Genomic DNA, 17887 nt, shown 5'->3' on the forward strand with positions numbered 1-17887 from the left:
AACTAATAAAAAGTGAGGATTTTTGTTATATTCTTTCCATAAGCGGTATCTGAATGTGTTTTCCTTCGACTGGTCTAACACCGTACCAAGTCACCAGCAGAGCTAACCAGGACTCCTGACTTGCCCTCATTACTAAGCGATTTGACCTGCTCAAGCTGTATTTAGAGCTTTCTGCACCTTTAGAGCTCCTTTATCTCCTGTAACGCCTGTTAGATGATAACCGGAGTCCAAATATTCTCTCATCACAGCTTGGGAGAAGAATGGTTGTTTATCCTGAGAGGGAGCACGCTGTTAATCTCCAGCTGTCAAGACCTCCGATTCTCCTTACCTGTTTGGGCACTGCCTCTGCCCATGAGAGGCAGGGTCTGGGACCACTTCCTTAACCCTCCTGGGATGGATTAGCGATGGATGATAAAAGAATCCTAAAATACAGCTCAGAACAGCTAATATGAAGCAGAAACCGAAGACTGCTAAGCCGCACAGAGGAAAAGTTCTCATTTCACTCGCAGCACAGTCCAGTCTGAACTACACTCGTTTATTTTCTGCGTTGCTGCAGCAAGTTAAATTCTCTGATGATAATGAGCAGTCACCGACTGCATCACGAACTCATTAAATCAACTCAGTATCCACTCATTAGCAAACACATTTATACACTCCAGATTTAAGACTTACTGGCTAGAGTAAATGTAGCATACGATATTTGTTGGGGTACAATTTGTATTATTTTTGTTCTGATTTGTGTAAAAGGATCCTTACGTAGCCACAAGCATGCCTCCCTCTGTCTTTTGATTGTGTTAGATTATACACAAAACCTGTTACTTTTTAAAAAATAGAAGATAAAGCCAGGGATCATTCTTCAGCACTTTGCAAGACAAGGTTATGTAACTATACCTCACAATGTATATTTAAACGCCGGTATGTTAACTATGTATATAGAAATGAAGTGAAAGAACAGGGGAAGAGAAATAGAAAAGAAGAAAAAAACCTCTAAGCACTAGAAAAATACCATTTTGTGATGCTTATTAATAAAAGAAGGAACTCCAACAATAACTTTCTCTTGGAAATATAATAAATACAGGATAATAGAATGTGTATCATATAAAGTGATATTATTATTTGCTGAATATTCCCCAAATGCACAACCAGCATACCTGATCTTATCAAACAACATTGGATTTTGTTGCAAGCACAGCTTTATAAACGGCTATTTTCTTACTATAGTGGTGGCAAGGGAAATGTTTAAGAAGAAAATGTTTTGACTGCCATGCAATCAGGCTGCCTGTAAACAGTATATTTGGGCCCTTAGAAAGCAGAGAAGATTTAATACAGCTTAAAATTTCAGAGGGTTTGGTTTCTTCACAGCTCCTGGGCAGCAATATTGTTCTTCTCAAGGCCAAGACAATGAACATTAGCTTCCATCAGAGGAAGAATGAGATGACATTTCAAAACGTACTTTGGGGAAAAGATGGGGTGAATATTGCAGGGTGAGGATGGGGGAATCGCTTCTCTTTCAGCTCCCTTACATCAATTTGCTCCTCAGCTGCTTATTAATAAAAATTGTTGCTTAAATTTTAAGCTGCCCTGGCTCCTCCATGTTGGGTGTTTTTGGTGGTTTTTTTTCCCCCCCTCTGCAGTCACAGGACCTTTTTTTCGCAGAGAACTGGATAAAAGGCCAGAGGTTTACGGCACAAACATTTGCAGCTTCATACAGACACCCCTGTGTAATGCCACGAGGGAGTCTCACATATAAAGTAATTTATGAAAAGTCCTAACAGGCCACCTGCACGCACAAACTTTAGTGTCTGCAAACCAGCATCCTCTGCCAAAACCGTCAGCCTCTTGACGACTGACCTGTCAATCATCCCGAAACCTGAAGAGTCAGCTTTGCTGCCTGCGAAACTGCTTTTAGAGGCAATGGCAAAAAGCCCTCCGCCAAGCAGCAACAAAACATTTTTCTGTGATCTTTTGGCAACGGGAGGGCAGAGGAGGAGGAGGAGGAGGAGGAGAGACGGTTGTTTGTTTCCTTTTGTTGCTGCTGCTGTTGTTGCTGTTCGAGCCAGGTTACATAATGCTTAATTTCAGGCTCTTTTCGGTGGCACGATGATGTATATGCAATGCAAATATCCCCGCCGGAATTACAAGAGCAATTTATCAATTCCCGTGCAGCTAATCAACCCATTTGCTTTCTAGTGTCTAACAGCAAAAAAAAAAAAAAAAAAAAAAAAAAAAAAAAAAAAAAAAGGGCTTATCTCATGCAGGCTCACGATCGTTCAAAGCAATCTAATTGAATTTCAGGGCCGGGAGCACCGCGGGACACGTGACGCGCCCCCGCCGGCGCGCGCTGCCAGACACTGCGGGCGTTACATAACGGCACGGTGCCGCCGCCGGCCGGGGGGGGGGGGGGGCGGGGGCCACGACGGGACACACACAGGGGGACGGACCGCGCGCGCCCCCGCCTCAGCGCCCGGGCGGCAGCGGCGTCTGCTCCGGCCCTGCCCGCCGCTCACGTGCGCAGTCACACGTTTCGGGGCGGGGGTGGGGGGGAGCTCGGCGGCAGCAAATGGGAGATACCGCCGTTCCTCCGACCGGCCCAAAGGGTTCATTAAATCACTCGCCAGGCAAAGGCGATTACAGCAGCCTGGGAGACGTAGAACAGTAAAGGTAAAACCCTGCACCACCGCCCCCCGCGGCTGCTCACCCCAGGCTACACCGGGGGAACGCAGCCTGCAGCGCAGCGCGCTGCCCTGCCAACACGGCTGCCACCTACACGCACCTCGGGCACCTCCCGCTTGCCGCAGCATCCCTGCAGCCGTCTGGGAGCTGGCAAGCCCCGGCCCGGCTGACGGCTGCCCCGCACGCTGCGGAGGGGCCAGAGGCCGGGTGAGGGACCGCTCTTCCACGTCCTGCTCGCAACCGTGCCCGGCTTTCGTCCTAAGCAGTGGCCGAGCACCTGCCGAGAGGTCTGGGTAACAGCCCTCTGCTGCTTGGGGCATACTTAGCACACCAGGTATCGCTCACCTGGAGCGATTTTCCACAAACAAGGCAGGCAGTATGTAATAATGGATAGATACGAGCTGTTGAGGATAAAACACGCTCCTCCCCATGTCCGAGAGGAGGGCTAGATCCGCTTCAGGCAAGGGGGTTCCTACCAGCGTCACCATCTGCAGGTCTGCATTGCTACATACAACAGCCACAGATGACAGCTGAGCGCTGGGAGGAGTGCGGGGTTAGCACACGTCCGAACTCGCGCTAGTCTCACATCACATCCAGCTCACTGACGTGGAAGCCGCTAGCCACCCCACCCACGCTCGGCATCTGGTTTGTAGAGGAAGGTACTACGTACAAGTCCTTGTGCCTTGTCTTTTCTTGGATCACCCTCTTGGGTTGCAGATTTTTGGAGCCACCTCGACCCAGAGTTCTTCCTTCAGGAGAACGGGCATTGCAAGTCAAGTTGGCCAACACAGCAAGAAGAGTCTCTTAAGTCTGTACGACTCAAGAAGTGACTTTTCACGCGTGCCAACATTTCAGCAAATTTTAAAAAGCATGCTTTTTCCCAATGGAAGCCAACTTCAGAACAAGAATTTATGTAGATAATCGAACGCCAAGCTTACTAAATCAGTGTTTGTTAAGACTTCATACCAATTTTTTTCAACAAATCTTTCATTCACAAAGCCCAGGAGCACACTGTTTGCTTGATTTAGGGAGGAGAAAATGGGCACCCTGCCAACTGCTAGGTTCTGCACTGTCATACGCAAAGTCCTGCTTCCACTTTCAGAGAGACCTTCTTTGTAGGTGAGTCATTCGGTCCTCTGGAGATGAGCCCAAAACGGGAGCTAGCTTGTGATACTTAAAAGTACCCTCTGCTGCACTGACACGTGTCCGCAGCGACGGTACATCACTGGGCAGCAGACTCGGGGCAAAAAGCGATGCTATATTCCAGTAGCCCATCAGAGGGGAGATCAGTTCCCTTCCCTCATCCTTCAGCCACCCTGCTCACAAGAGAAGAATACAGAATGAACCAAGTCCTGGGTCCAAACACGGTGTTCATCAAGTCAGAAACAAGCATTAGGGCAATATATCTATTCAATTTCAGAAGGAAAAGAAAAAAAGAAAAAAAGAAGGCAGTTTCCCCAGGGTGGCTCTTGCTCAAGTCAGATGGGCACTGTAACTTGTTTTAGCTGCACATGTGCTTTTCTAGCAGGAACGTGTCTGAAAGAGCCCCTTTGTGCACTGCTGCAGCTGCCCGGCGGCTGGTTTGCCACCTCCTGTGGCTTTGGAGGCCCCTGCTGGACGATGGAGATGTACGTGCACGGCGCAGTCTGGGGCAATAAAGCAGCTACTTTTCAGCTGGCAACGTTGCAGTGGGAAATTAATAGTTCAGAATTGTGCAGAGGGCTTGAGAAAACACTTTTAATTTACTCTGATTTTATTACCTCACGGTTCTTGCGTGGGGCAGTGCCCCAGCTGGTTCAATAGTAAAATCACGCTACATAGGGATTAGTAGCAAAACAGATAGTGATCAAAGTACCGAACTTAGGACACAGAAGCCATAAACTGTTGGCTAGTTCAAAATAAAACATTATCCCAGCAACACTTCCTTTCCTGCTCTCAGATAAAGTCTTTCTTCAGCTAAAAATCAGAACAAAACATAGAGAAAAGGAAAAGTATGTGCAAAAATAGTAAAGATAGAGGTGGTTTAAAAAGGGAATTGTTTTTTCCAGTTTCAAATTGTATATAGGGTTTAAAAATTAGGTTAAATACATATCGAATTAAAGTATGTGTCAACTAGTTGACTTCCTGTTTTTTTTCTTTTTTTTTTTTTTTAAAAAAGGAAGTAAAAGACCTGTATTTAGATTACCTGGTATGCTAGAATTTGCTACTGAGTTAAACCAAGCTCTCTCAGTATCATAGGTATGGAAATAAATCTGTTTATATAAAACAGCTTCATTTAAGTCAAGCGGCTCTCTGCAGACCACACTCTGGAGAGCAAACCATCCTAACCAGCCTCGCAGAGCATCAATTTGGGCTCCAGAAGGAGCCAGTTCATCTGCCGCCTCCTAACCCCAGCTCAACACGCGTGCTCGGCATGCTCAAACGCAGCCAGCACTCCTCTCATTTGACTCTCTTTCCTTTGGCTGTGTGGCATAGCAGGTTATTTGCACACACAGGCAGAAATAGGTAGCACTTTGCCCAGACTTCTGCAATACAAATTACTCATTTCTGACTAAGCACACCACAGCCCAAAGTAATCTCATAAACTTGTTACTCTGGCTGAGGTGGGTGGGTTTTTTGGTTTTGGGGTTTGGTGGGGTTTTTTTTGTTAAAACATTTCCACACGCAGCACCAGAACAAAAATCCAAACTCAAATAATCTGATTTTTTTCCCACACATGATGCTATTCACTGTAAGAATATTTAAATGTGAAGAAAAAGAAGAAAAGGACAGCTTAAACTGTTCAACTTATGTTTTTCAAAAGTCTCCTTCTAGGTCCTTATGGTCAGTTTTATTGTCAGAATTAAAATGACTACATGAACAAAATGCTAGCAACAACCAGGACAAATTTAATAAAGACTGTGACATATAACCAGAACAATCCTCTGTGCCATCAGGGTAAATTTACTGACCATCACCCACTTTATTGCTAGCAGTGAATTACCACTGTTATTTCCTCTGCCTCACAAAAGCAACCTAGTTAATATGGGTCTTTTTGCAAAATCAAGGGAGCTCAGGCTGTATATCCTGTTCTCCAGCAACATTTCTAGCCCCTTTGAAAAAACTGCTCTGGCTAGCAAAAGAGGAAGAGCTTCCCAAGAACATACAGGACTTCCAGCATTTGTTTAAATGCAAAGATTTTCATTTTTAGAGAGCCACAGTCAAATATTTGTATATTTAGAGGAGTATGATTTCCTAAAGGGCTAAACTGCACCCAGCAGAGTGGCCTGGGGGGGAACCCACAAGCTGAGAACCTCTCGCTGGTCAGAGCTGAGAAAACACCTGGTTCAAGCGAAGCTTGTTGTTCCCGTGGGGTCAGTAAGAAGTCTTCATACTGAAAGACCCAAGAGTCAAGGTTATCTAAATTTCTTGGGTAGCTCAGACAGAATGGCATCCAGCCCTACACAATGTTACCATGTACAACTAAGGAGTCAAAAAATCCAGTTTTCTGCAAGAAAGAGAAGGAAGGTAATAAAAAAAAAGGGGGGGGGGAATAAGCTTGCAGGAAAAAGGACTATAAGGAGACATTGCTAGTGTAACCGCTCAGTACTTGGGGACAAAATGTTTTGGACAACTCTGCCAAGAGAAATTTTCAGTGTGATAAGGTGCTCTCCCCAAGCCCAAGTGACAGCTCTGCATCTGGAGTTACCAACACTAGTCCAAACCTTCAGAGCACATTTCTCTGTCTCGCAGCTCACCGCCAGCAGAGCCTCTCGCTGACATCCACGCTGTGTCAGCACGTTACGCTCGTGACTGTGCACAGCAGAAAGCATTTGCACGTGTGCGCTCCGAGCAAGACCCGAGCGATGGCGAAACTGCAGTGGGAAGAAAATGGATTAATCGAGCCTCACTGGCAAGGTGCCACGTGCTTCTCCGTGAAAAGCTGTTGCAAGGTAAACAAGGCACAACCTGCACAAAGTGTTCATTGCCATAAACTGAAAGAACACTTTCAGGCTCTGCCCAACAAAAAAGCTCTCTGCAAAAAGCCTAGGGGTCAAAGTGGCACCGAGATAATTAATCTCATAGTCCTCAGGGCAATCACCAGCTCCAGAACAGGCCCCTCATTGAGCAGCCTGGTCAACGCATGTCATTTAGATATTCTGGTCTTTTCCCCACAAACTCCAGAGGTCAGGTAACCTAGCTTTCATTTAAGTAAACAAATGCATAATTCAATAAAGCGTATTTCAAGCTCTGGGATTTGTAGAAGAAAATTGGAAGAACAGACACTCTAAAGACTCAAAGAAATCCCAAATAATCTCATGATTTTCAAGCCAAATCTCGTGATTTGTTTGTGGCCTGACTCAGGGTTTTCAGTGCTTGGGGTTGGCAACTCTTGACTAAGCAGGGATATGAAATAAGAGCGAGAGTGACTGCCCGCCAGGCTTCTGTTTTCCTGGGACAGAAGACAAAGCAGCTCTGACAATTCCAGCTGGCAATACCATCCAGGCGCTCCTCCAAGGCCAAACATGCTGGGTAAAATCCTCATCAGACAAAAAAAAAAAAAAAAAAATCCTATCAGAAGCAGTTACTGTGGTTGCTTAATAGCTGTTTTCCAAAGTTGAGTATCGCACATACTTTCTTTTTCTTGAACAGGGGGAGAGGGGGGAGTTGGACCACATTACGGACTAATCCCTTGCCAGATGTCATTAGTGATGAAGTCCCTTAGAAATTACATCAGTATGAAACAAATCAAAAAAACCAGTGCGTTTCCATTTCCTCCTCATGTCTGGCTAGACAGAGACTTCAAGATCAGCTTTCATCTATGGCCTGGAATCAACCCTCCTCTGCGTCTTGCTTAGTGTGGCAGGGGTGTTAAGCAAGTAATTGCAACCATTAAAAAGAAAAATAGCTCACTCGCTCCTGCTCCCTGTCCCTGTCAAAAACTGACTCCTTCTTTAGGCTTCCCCAAAGCTGTTTCAGCACATTGCAGTGGTTTCTCCCTGCTCCTGACGGAGGTTCGTGGCTCCAGCTGGGGCATACATCTCCCGACACGACCCTTGCATCCTCCTGGGCGATGCCAAACCGGGAGCCTTCCCCTCTCTGCTGATGACCCCAAGTGTCCCCTCACATCTGGTATCCGGCAAGACAGTCTGGTCAGGGAGTGGAATCTAATTTCCGCTTTCCTGCAATGCTCGAGCCTCCCTACCTGCTCACAGGGTGATAGATGAGGAGCAGAAGCACAGAAAGAGGTGGAGTAGAAGGGTCTTTGCTGCTTCTTAACTGCTTTTGCTTCCCCTAGTAAGGCAAGAGCATAGCCCATCCTGGTATCTCAAAGAGATGCATCTTTAGTTCCTTGTGTTTGGACTGACTAAACCATAATAATTTCATAAACAGGTTTTCTGTAGAAGCTCAGTTCCTGAAACACGTTTCTGAATCGTAAATCTTGGACTAAAGCAGTTTATGTAATGCCACCTATTCACATTGCCCTAACTAACCATAACTAACCATTCCATTATAATGAGTCCATTATCCCCTGCTTTATTGTATTTTCTCTTAAAACAGAGATCAAAGATTTGGTTCTAGTGGCATCATGCCGATTTCATTTTTATTACTGGCTCCCTAGGTCTATCATAAATATTCATTGGCCATCCTTAATACAATGCATTGAATTCTGCTCACTGCTATCTCTGGTGTGACTGCAAAGTACAAACAGCGCTGTTGCTCAAACATATTAAATAAAGCAACAGAAAATTTGTGACAGTCAACAACAACAAAAAAATCCCAGAAAACAAAAGAACCCTTTTCCCCTTCCAAGGAAATTCAAAACCAAAGGGACATTTTCTCTCGCCCCCTCCACGACTGCAGACATTTGACTGCTGTGGGAATTCAGCTGTGCAGAAGTGGCAGCAGCAGCAGCTGACCTGCTCCCACAGACAGGAGACATTTCTGAAAAAGTCCACAGTTGCCACACAGTGGTCTCTGCAATACTGCAGCAATCCTCCGTGCTCACCAGTAAAAATTACAAATGGCAGTGATACAGAAACTGCTCAGAAACGTGGACTTTCTGTACAGCAACTAATACTGAAAAGGGAGCAGGAGGTGTGTGGGGAGAAACATTCTCTAGTCTCACAGTCAGGGAAAAAAGCTTATGCAGTTTTATTCTCCTAACTCCCAAGGAAAAACGGCAGCTATCCCAAACTTCAGGATGCCCGCAATTTGCTTCTCTCCCCGTACTCATCACTCGCACGTTCCTTTGAACTCCCCTTCTCGCCTCAGTGTAGCTCCTCCGGCATCAGACAGGTGCAACAGGAAATAGGGCTTTTCATACCCTGCCCACGTGAATTGCTCCTGCTCGGCGAATAAGCACAGACACAGGCCTCTCGGGATGTCAACTGGATACTTTAAACAAGCACCAATCACTAAAATTAGGGTGGCCGTGGGAAGTACGTTTTTCCTCATGTTAAGTAAGTCTGAGAGCATTAATGCATATCAGACACTTTATATTCTAAGCAAGAACATCTACTCCGTTAAAAGCAAAACAATATGGTAGGACACAGAATGCACATTCAAATATTTATCTTCCAATATGACTCCACCACGAAGGTAATATGCTGCTCATTAAAAAAAAAAAAAAAAGATGGAATAGGAATACATCATCTAAAAATAAATATTTATATTTATGCATGTGAATATGTCTTCACACAAAACTCCACACACCTAGAGACGTGAACCATTTGATAAAACTGCTGACTCATTTTACATATTAACCTACAACATACCTTTGGTCATTCACCTAGTCCCTTGCCAAGCTAGAATCTGCTAGAATCTTCTACTAAATTCCTAAAAATCTTGGCTGCTATATTAATGATTTAAAATATATAAATAAGACCAAACAAAGAAATCCTTGATCCTGATGCGTTCATGATGTAGAATTTGATTCAAATAGTTATAGTGAGCATGCAATTTAACTTCTAGATGAACTGAAGGCTTTAGAGAAATCCATCCCAGCTGTATTCAAAACAACAACAAAAATAAAATCCAGTTGTTGTTGTTCACATAAAGGATCCTGATCAGTTCCATGAATTTTGTACCTGAGTAAGGTGAGATGAATCATACTCAGAGCTCTGAAGGTTTCATTTGTTAAACAGCTGTCTTCACTTGCACTCTTTTCCATTTGTCTTTAACTAAAAGTAGTATTAATAGAAAAAGATGCCAAAAAGTTTGCAGGCAGTTATGATCATCATCTTGGTTTGCTGTTCTTAAGATCAGATCCACAGAAAGGAATTGATATGAAAAAAGAAAGGGAAAATAAGGAGCATCCTTATGTCACATACACTGTGTAAAGGGGAAATTCCAGATCAGAAATCGGCCATTTGAAGTTCAGAGCAAGGAGCAAGCTACTCCAGTTTGTTATTGTTTTATGCTGTCTAAATCAGTATCAACAGAAAAAACATTTTACAGCATCAGATGCTCCTTTAGAGGAAAGCTATTATATGTGAGAACGGCAGATGATACAAGTTCCAAAACAATTTATCACTCAGGATTTGGGGCTTAGTATTTCTGAAACAAATCTGGATAACAACAGACCGTATTCTGAAATTTTGATAAATATACACTGCTGAGAGGCTACAGTCTTTAGGAAGAAATGTGTTTACAACCAGGTGTATTTTCAGCCTGCTGCTAGATTTGTTTATGACTTGGAGAACAAACAAACAAAAATCAAGGTTTTGAAGCAAGAAAGTCCTAGTAAGTAGCAAACACCATTGCTCGCTCAACTTTCAGCTGAGCTAAAAGTAGCAAAAGTCTCTGGAGATAATATGTTTGGATCATGGTGACACTTAACAATTATACATACATATATAACAATTATACATACAATTATACATATTAAAGAGAGGGCAAAATCATGAATGCACTTAGTCCTGCAAAGTAGTTAGGCACGTGCTTCACTCCAACCGCAGCAGCTTAAAGTGCTCTTGTCTTTCAGTAGATCAGGATGTTACACTTCATAAGTGCTGTCTCCTATCTGTCCTTAATATATGAGACTTTCAGTCTAAAGTTCTTGTCCAGGTCAACAAGAGCAAATGCACTCTGCCTGAAACTATCCTTAACACAGGCCACTATAAGGACCTCATAAGTGGGCCAAGTAAAGTGGATTTGAACAGGCTTCCAAACACAAGCAGATGACTGTCCAAATCTGGATCAAACATATGGGACCTGTTACTGGGGAAAAAAACCCCAAAATCTCCTCTTAAAAAGAAGTCACGCTTTTCATATACTGAGTAGCTGCACTGACAGGTTCTTGCACTAGAAGCAAAATAAATCTCTCTATAAATGTACACGATTGGAGAGCCAGCAGAGTATCTGGGGGATGTCCCCCACAGCGTTCAGCAGTATCCTCCTCTAGTCCACAGCAATGCACATCGCAGGAGGGATGCCACAAAGATGAGGGATGCCACTTCAGAACGGTCTAGCTGATACCACGTGTCAAAGCACCAGAAATGCGCAGCACTAACAACACGCCGTAGTGGCTGGTGGCCCGAGGCTCTAAGCACTATGGCTAACACCACCTAGCTAGTACAAACAACGGTATCACATGCCTTGTGCTCTCTCTCTGCTTAATTATTCCAGCTTGAAGCCTAGAGGGGGGGAAAAGTGAAGCTGCGTTGCTTTGTTTCTCTGTAGGTTTTATTTCTTGGGCTTGTAAAATGTCAGCATACGGGTATAATGAGAAATTACCACCCTTTAAGGGTCTGACCACGTTTAGTTCTTAGTCTTGCATATCTGAAAGCTCTGATGCTCCTGCCGCTGCAATTACTGGCTCAGAGGATTCACGGCTATAGCAAAGCTTGAATCCTCCACTGCAGGGAGTCAGTGCAGGCTTCGGTTCTGCGGCAGACCACCACCTCCACGTAAACCATGTCACAGATGGAGGGGGTTGTCCCAGTTGCGTTTGAACTTTCTGCCATACTTCATCACTTAACTGTCACGACAAAGCCACAGCAGCGGCTTCCTGACCGCACCAGAAGTACGTGCTGGTCACAGCAACCAGGTTGGCACTGCTAGAGGTAACCATTCTTCTTCCATCCTGCACCTCCAGAACCCCACAAACTGTGGCTGTTTTCTTAACAAGAGAGTTTTTAATGCACGATACTGCAAAAATATCCTTTACCAGCTGAAATGTACAAGTGATTTTTTTCAAAAAAATTCAATGTAAACAGCACTGAGCTTAAACGTTCTCCTATAGTATTTCTAACCCCCTATTACCTTACAGCCACACCGAGCTTAGTGAGGAGAATGGCCTATTGACAACTGGGAAAAACAGGCTAGTGCACAGGCATTTTTATAAACGAGCACAAATAAAACAGACAGCAGAAATAGTGAATAATTAAATGTAATTCTTCAGAATGCCTGCAGTGCCACTAATCCAAAATGGGAGTAGTAACACAAATAAAGGAATTTTGGGTTGTGTTCCTCCTCCCATTTAAAATAAGCATCCTTTTAAGGTATACTACATTCAGCAAGCTCCACATTCAGAATTACTCTCTTTTTTTCCCCCTTTTATTTTTACCTACATATTCTATTTATCTGAATGCTGCCTAATTCGCAGACACTGTAGTAGCTCACAGCAACATCTCCTGGCTTCTAAGACACATGGAGACCATTTTTCCCCAGCAGAAGCAGACCTGGTTTCGGCTTGACTGATCAATACATTCATGAACTGGGACGATAGCGTTTAACAAATTCATTGGAGTTTTGTCAACAGCTCCACATGAAAAGACTCAGGTCTTCTGGCAGAAAATGACCAAGAGCAGCCATATCAGGGACTACATCTTACAGGAATAAAATACATTCGTATTTGCACTGACGCTGTACTGTTTTTTCACATGTATATTTGGTGCTGTTGCTGAAAACAAAGAGGAGAGGATAGTTTACATTTCATATCTGAAGTGGAATGCAGAAACATTAACACTGCAAAACGAAAGGCTACAAAGCTACTTCTGTGATTTTAAATCCTGAAGCTAGTGCAAATGTAAAAAAGAGCAAGACAGCAGTTTTCGTGAGTTTTTTCCAAAAAAGGCAAAGAGCACAACTACTTATTTCTGACAATTAAGCAGCTTACACAGGCTTTGTTCTACTGACACTTAAAAATGCAGTTTTCAATTATTTATACTGTAGTTCAACAACTAAAGCAGGAAAGAAGTATGAAGTCTGTGTTCTGCAGCACAAATAACACTTACTGAAGGGTTCAATCTATTTCTAAGAGTGTTTCCCTTAGGAACTACCAGTTGGCAGGGCATACAGGTTTGGATTCTGCCATATTCTGTAATGCATTATCATCCGTTAACACTCTGATCAGCCAATAACGTTACACTAAACTTGTCATATACACACGTTTTCAGAGAGAGTAGTTTGTTTCCCCCAGAGATGCTGACCTCATTTAAGAACAGTTGGGATATCAGAAGGTTATCCATGCCCAAGGCATTGACAAGCCAACAGCTGGAGCAGGTTAAGAAGTTGCCATATGAGCACACTGTGGTCAAGAGTTCAACAACTCAATCCAATTCACTGAGGGAGGATTTAATTTAAGCTTCTGAACCCTTTTTGAAGCAGCTGGGAGGACTCACCCCTCCTGGCCCACCAGCTCCGCTGTAGGGACAGTTGCTTTCAGCTGGGCAGCAAGGTAACACAAAGATTTTAAACTGCTCCAGTCATTTGCAAAGTGGACGTGCATCAGTGGTCTCAGGTGTTTTTGGAAATGTTACTCAAACTGTAGGTCTAGAGGCAGCATTCACACAGAATTTACACCGAAATCAAGTGCTATGGTGAAGGGACAAAAAAGATTCGCCTACAAAGTTCAAAATTTCTAGACCAAGATCCTTCTGGTTTTGTAAAATGAGTTTTGTAAAACGGGTATAAAAATGGCCAGCAACAAAAAAAGAAACACAGATGGGGCAGATCTAGTCCAAACACAGTCCTTTCTGTCTCTCCTGTTTCTCTTCTTAAGCAGTCAGTCTAAAGTAGGCTTTTATCTATACCACAGATACTGTCTGAACAGAGGCAATGTCGACTTCCTCCACGCGCTGCTTTACCCAAGTGTTTTAACGCTGTTCTGGAAGAGCCTTCTGTGAGAGAGGGGCTGTAGATCAAGTTTCATTCCAGTTAGTTACCTAATCAATACAAATAGGACTAGGACTTAACGTAGAACTCCTGGGAGATCGTAATAATCACCCACAATTACTTATGAAAGCCAATCAATGACCAAGAGGTTTTATGCGTCATTTATATACCTTAAATCAAACTTCTGAAATTAAACTTTGATTCCCAACACGATTAGATCTTGCAGCACTAAGCAAAACAACTCGCAAGCAAGCACTGCCTCAAAGGCTGACTGCAAGGGCAACCAAGGACGGAGCCGGGAGAGCACGAGCAGCCCTGAAACACACCAGCAACGGGAGGCGCAACAATAGACTTGAGACAGTGGATACAGGAACAGGCATAAGAAGAGTGAAATAAGCACCTGCAGCTATCTTTGCCTCCTGTTCCTTCAATGAAACAGGCTACCTTCCAGGGGTTAAATGAAAGATAAAGACGAAGGCAAGGTTCCCAGACCTGAATCTCAACTGTGGGAGGTAAAGGGAAGAGAAGGAGAGAGGAAGAAATTTTATTTCATGATTTCTTCCTTGTTTCTCACTGTGGGAAAGTCTGCAGAAACTGGAAGTTTACCATTTCTGTCAAATTCATCACACAAAATCCATTAGGATGGGTGATTAACAAACTCAGGCTTTCTGTCAAAATGTCACGCATCCATCTGTAGCTTTGTTCTGGTATTACCATTACATATTTACTACTGTCATTTTTTTTAGTATCTGCCTAACATAGTTGAATAACTTTGCAGGCAGTGAGATCACAGTTCAAAAAAAGTTGGAAACACGCACAAGAGGAGATTGATTGTGCTATTTTTACTATTCTGAAGTCCATACCATGAACAATGACTCATAAGAGTAGCAAGCCAGAGAAGCACTTGCAAACCATACAAGCTTGTTTACTCATTTATTTGTTTGCACTGACTCATTACGTTCCTCGGTGTACAAAAAAAAAAAAAAAAATCTATGGGACTCGAGAGAAAGCACGAGGGAGAAATTCTGTTTGCCAAAGAGCTCTTCCACCCACCGTGCCCTACCGCGATGGTGGAGGTCACGCGAGGGGTCTGGGCACACACCTCCTATGTCCACTCTGGAGAACCAGAGGCTGGGCGGGCTGGGTGAAGAGCCCCTCCGTACCAATGGAGCACACTCCCTCTGGTGGCTTCGCTCGGTGCCGCTTTATCAGCATCCAAAACAGGGTACAAAGAGCAATTATAACAGGCACATTTTTTGCTAGCTTGTCGTACACTAAAGCACTGCTTTTCCCCTCCCCATCCCCCGTAGTCCTGAGATGATGGTAACTTTTGGTGGGTCCATGCAATTATTTTGGAGAGGTTTGGCAAAGTTCACCATAGCATGCAGTTACAAAAGCAAATTAGTTTTTCCATGTGATACAGTGGCTTTATGGACTCAGAAAGCTATGAGAATAAGTATGAAAAATAATTAAGAATAATATCTGCTTCACCTGTGAAACTCTTGTTATGACATTAAAAAAAAAAAATTGTCTGCCCAGGCCTAGTCACATTTTTCTTTGAGCAGGAGGTGAAGAGGAGGTTGGTTTTCTCTGTGTGCACCAGTGGTTTTTGCATAGAGCAAGGCTGATGTTTTGCTATTACTGCCTTTGCCTTCGTTTCACTGTTCTGCCTTGAGATTTTTTTTTTATCCTGTCTAGCAGGTTGCTTAGAAGCCTGGGCAATATGTTCCCATGTCCATATGTTGAAATCAAAACAAATAATATACAGTCAAAACAAAGACACTATGAATATTACCCATTTCTAATATATGGCTCATCTATCATGAAAGAGAAAAGAGTGTGTTGATACTTTATCACCTCATATGACAGGACCAAAACATTTAACTTGAAAAGTAGAATCTCAAACACCCAGAAATAGGCATGGGCATCTTAACCACCGCAGACTTTATTTTTCTTAAGGTTAGGTTGGGGTTATGATCAAATCTCATAGCTAGTATACCTGAATGGTGCCTAATTTTGCCAGGTACAATAATATGAATAAGCACTATTACTTAGACATCTGAAAATACTTGGGTGTAAAAGCCTAAAGACAGTGAAATAGTGCGACACTGAGTTGTAATCAATATATTTTTCTCAAGGTAAACTGAAACCTGTGAACATATTTGACTAAACATGTCAGCTGTGAACAAATGAAAATGACGGCACTGAGAGATTAGATAATAGCTCTGTGATTCATATTTAAGAGTGAATAATACTGAAAGAATTTGGGGAAGACTCAGAAATACAGGTAAGAGGAAACCACACAAAAGGCACAGGGATCAGGCTCAAAAAGAAGGGACAGCTGACATGTATATCTGAACCTGGCTACTGATACCCAAAGGGACAGGCAAGATGAAAGAGGTATTTGAAAAACTTGGTTTTGCAAGAGAAAATTGGCCATAAGGGGAGAGAGAGGAGTGTAAGAAATAATTGGACACTTACAGAGTACAGACTATGTCACTTCTCCCCAAAACCGGCAGCTCTGCTTAAACATTACATATTCCTGTCACACGTTTACGAGCATTAAGTAGTGTATGGAGTACAAAAGTCTGGCACCACAGGCAGCAGGGAAGAACTGTACACTTGCAATTAACAATCCCTATATTTCCAATTGATTTTATGATAAAGTCAGATGTGACATAAGATTGGTCTCCAGAACTACAGGATATCCAATATATAATAACCATATATAGTAATATTCGCTACTGCTAATTCATTTCATCTTCCTTGCCTTGACTCTTGTCAAGTCCCTGAAACAAAACTATCTATGTAAGGCAGATAGTGTCTTTTGTTCCAATCTTTCTGCCTTATCACATTGTTCCTAAGACACCACATTATCTTCAAAACATGTACAAAATTGAAATCATGTCAGATTCTGTTACTGTCCTAGAGCCAACATTTTAATACCATGCTATTAGTTCTAGATTTAATACTAAAATGGTAGCAGTACCTCTTCCGCAAAGTTAGTTTTCTTGTCAAGCATTTCTCGTAATGTCTGAAGAATTTTAATGCAGAGCTTTTCTTCTTTCTCCATTAGCTTCTTTGTGTGATTAATCAACCTTAAAGTAAAATATTAAATCTTAAAGAGCATTGCACGTTGTTGCTAAGCCATACAACAATTTCTTTATGCAAAAATTGCCTGTCACTATATTTTTCCTCAAGGCAAGGAAATAAGAGTAGACAAGAGAAATCACAATTAAAAAGGAAATGAGACTTTCCAGGTGTTGTGAGTTTTTTGTGTCAATTTGCATATCTTACTGCCCATACAGAGGGCAGAATTCTGCATCTACTTTTTACAAGTGCTTCCAGATTAAGATCCAAACTTGCTTGGTATTTCATCCTTTCTTTCTTTCAAGGTAACCATGTATTTATTTTAACCTTTATTTAAAGCTAGCCAATATTCAGCATGCATCTTGCAAACTTTAAAAGCTACAACCTTTACACCTTCCAACCTTGATGACGGTTATATTTATTACATAATTAGCAAATGGCATCCAGCCAAAAGGATCGCCAAACACCTTCTATGGAAGCGTTCAGAAATGCGGATATTTGGTTGAACCATAACCATTATTTACGTTCACACAACAACTTTACAAGACTGTTTCACGTCAGAAAACAAGGTACATTTCTGACTCCAACTAAGACCGTGATGGGAGTTTGGGTTTCAGTCAGCTTAAGCCAGAAGCAGCTTTTCTGTCTCTGTGCAGAGCAAGCCCTTGCACTGGTTTGCCTCATTGCTGGAGAAAGGTTTGCAAAAACAGCAGGAAGGAGGAAATCTGGAGGCCTTGGACAGGGGTGGGGTTTTTTCCCACCAGTACCAGTGCTGGGTTATGGTGGATAGAACAGTGTTCATCAAATTACAGCCTAGGATCAGCATACAGCAAAGGCACTGTGGCCACCAACGTACACTGAAAGGTGGCACCGTTAATGGTCCTGAATCACAAACAGCCACCAAAAACAGGGTTGGGAGGGATGACACCACATCATCTGGACCAGTGCTCTGTAACCCAACAGAACGGATTGTGTTTAGATCACTGCTAAGTTAGTGCGCTCATGCCATCCTGGGCTCAGCGGA

At 43.0% G+C, this 17887-nt stretch overlaps 1 protein-coding gene across 3 annotated transcripts in view; it reads right to left on the reverse strand.

Annotated features, from left to right (window-relative positions):
• Positions 1-17887, reverse strand: part of ITPR2 (inositol 1,4,5-trisphosphate receptor type 2) — a 263261-nt gene that overhangs the window by 102004 nt on the left and 143370 nt on the right. For all 3 annotated transcript variants that reach the window (XM_054827703.1, XM_054827693.1, XM_054827713.1), the window contains exon 37: positions 16763-16871. In XM_054827703.1, the coding sequence (XP_054683678.1) occupies positions 16763-16871 (109 nt within the window). The remainder of the gene's footprint in view (positions 1-16762; positions 16872-17887) is intronic.

The sequence above is a fragment of the Grus americana genome, chromosome 1 (genome assembly GCF_028858705.1).
Source record: "Grus americana isolate bGruAme1 chromosome 1, bGruAme1.mat, whole genome shotgun sequence".
Classification (NCBI taxonomy): Eukaryota; Metazoa; Chordata; class Aves; order Gruiformes; family Gruidae; genus Grus; species Grus americana.